Here is a 1750-nt window from a genome sequence, read left to right as displayed (position 1 = left end):
TTAACCCTTCATTATCTATCTTAACTACAGTAAATAGTAACCCAAATAATTAAAAATAATAATCCCCAAACAATCTACTTGTAAATAACTGGCAAGTGACCATATATATACTAATTAAAAGAAATATATTGCCTGGTTTAACAAACTTTAGAACTTACTGGCCATTCTTTAGCAGCTTCCAAAAGTATTGTTCCAAGTCCACACATTGGATCCAAAACAAATGCACCATCCTGTAGACATAAATATTAATTTGGTATTATTAAGTCTACCATAATAGGTGTTTTAAAAGAAACNGTAGACATAAATATTAATTTGGTATTATTAAGTCTACCATAATAGGTGTTTTAAAAGAAACTTTAAAACGTGAGGAATCAATGTTTCAAGAGTAAAGATTCCTTTTTACACTTTATTGGGAATTTCAGTAGTTAAAGCCTTAAGGCCAGAGTGTGCATGTCATGTTTAAAGATTAGGGAGTAGCCACTGTGGCCAAAGCACAGAGAGTGAGAGGGAAAAGGTGATGACACCAGAGGTAGCCAAGTTCTTCCATCAAGCTGGGCTGGGTGTGCTGTGTGTGCACAACCCCCAAATCTTAGAGATTTAAAACAACATGTAGTTCATGCTACAGACTCACAGTAGGGGACCTACTCTGGAACCCACACTGATGAAGTGGTCACCATCTACAGTGCTGCCATCTCTGTGGCAGAGGGAAAGAAAGCATAAAAAATTGTGTACTGGTTCAGAAAGTTGCCACTTGAAAGTAACACACAACTCCCACCAGCACTTAACTGGCAAAGCATGTTAGTCACATGCCGCACTCAGTTTCAAGGGGCCAGGAATGTGTAATCTTACTTGTACCTGCGAGAATAGGAAACCTGGAGAAAAAACTACTTATTCCCTCTCTGGGGATCACATCATGTCAGACCTTATCAGTTCTGCAAGGATTCTGGTTCTATTCTGAAGGGTGGGAAGCTACTGGAGGTTTCTGAGTAGAAGAGTCACAGGACATAACATTTCAATGGGATCATTCTGGCTACTCTGTCGAGAACAGACCACAGAAGGGTAAGAATGCTGACAGGGAAGCTAGTTAGGGAGTCTGGGCAAGAGATGATGGTGGCTTGAATTAAGAGTAGCATTAGCTGAAGTGGTGAGAAGTGGTTGGATTCTGGATAGATTTCAAAAGGTAGAGCCAACAGGATGGATTGGATGTGGAATGTTAAAGAAAGACAACAGTCTGGAAAGATTAAGATTTTGACCTGAGCAACTGAAAAAACGGAGTTGCTTGCTAAAGAGATAAGAAGAGTTGGGGAGGAGAAGCTTTGGGGGAGACAAGAGTATACTTTTGGGCATGTTAATCTGGAGATACCGCTTAGACCTCCAAGTATGGATGTTGAGTCAATGGACATTTGAATCTAGAGTTCAAGAGAGAGGTCCAGGCTACAGATATAAATTTGGGAAAAATGAGTCAGTCTATAAATCGTATTTAAAGCATCAGAACTGAATGTGATCATCTAGGAAGCAAGCGAAGTTAAAAAGAGATGTCCATAGACTGGGCTGCGGTGATCTCCTAAGTGTAGAAATTTGGAAGATGAAGATACATCCATGCATACTGTGAAGTACATACCGAAGAAGGAGGAGTATGGAGAGTGGTGGTCCTGAAACAAAGTGAAAAACACATTTTCAAGAAGGAGAAAGACCATGGTGTCCAAGTGCTAATTGGGTAAGTAAGAAGAGCAGTTTCAGGGGAGTGTTG

At 40.0% G+C, this 1750-nt stretch overlaps 1 protein-coding gene across 1 annotated transcript in view; it reads right to left on the bottom strand.

Annotated features, from left to right (window-relative positions):
• Positions 1 to 14: 14 nt before the first annotated feature.
• LOC103607733 (THUMP domain-containing protein 2-like) overlaps positions 15 to 1750 on the bottom strand; it is a 21098-nt gene continuing 19362 nt past the window's right edge. The window contains exon 6 of the mRNA XM_008592204.1: positions 15 to 230. Within this exon, the coding sequence (XP_008590426.1) occupies positions 138 to 230 (93 nt within the window). The 3' untranslated portion in view covers positions 15 to 137. The remainder of the gene's footprint in view (positions 231 to 1750) is intronic.

The sequence above is a fragment of the Galeopterus variegatus genome, unplaced genomic scaffold, assembly GCF_000696425.1.
Source record: "Galeopterus variegatus unplaced genomic scaffold, G_variegatus-3.0.2 Scaffold7664, whole genome shotgun sequence".
NCBI classification, from domain to species: Eukaryota; Metazoa; Chordata; class Mammalia; order Dermoptera; family Cynocephalidae; genus Galeopterus; species Galeopterus variegatus.
The sequence above is the reverse complement of the archived record's forward strand: the minus strand, read 5'-3'. Positions and strand labels throughout refer to the sequence as shown.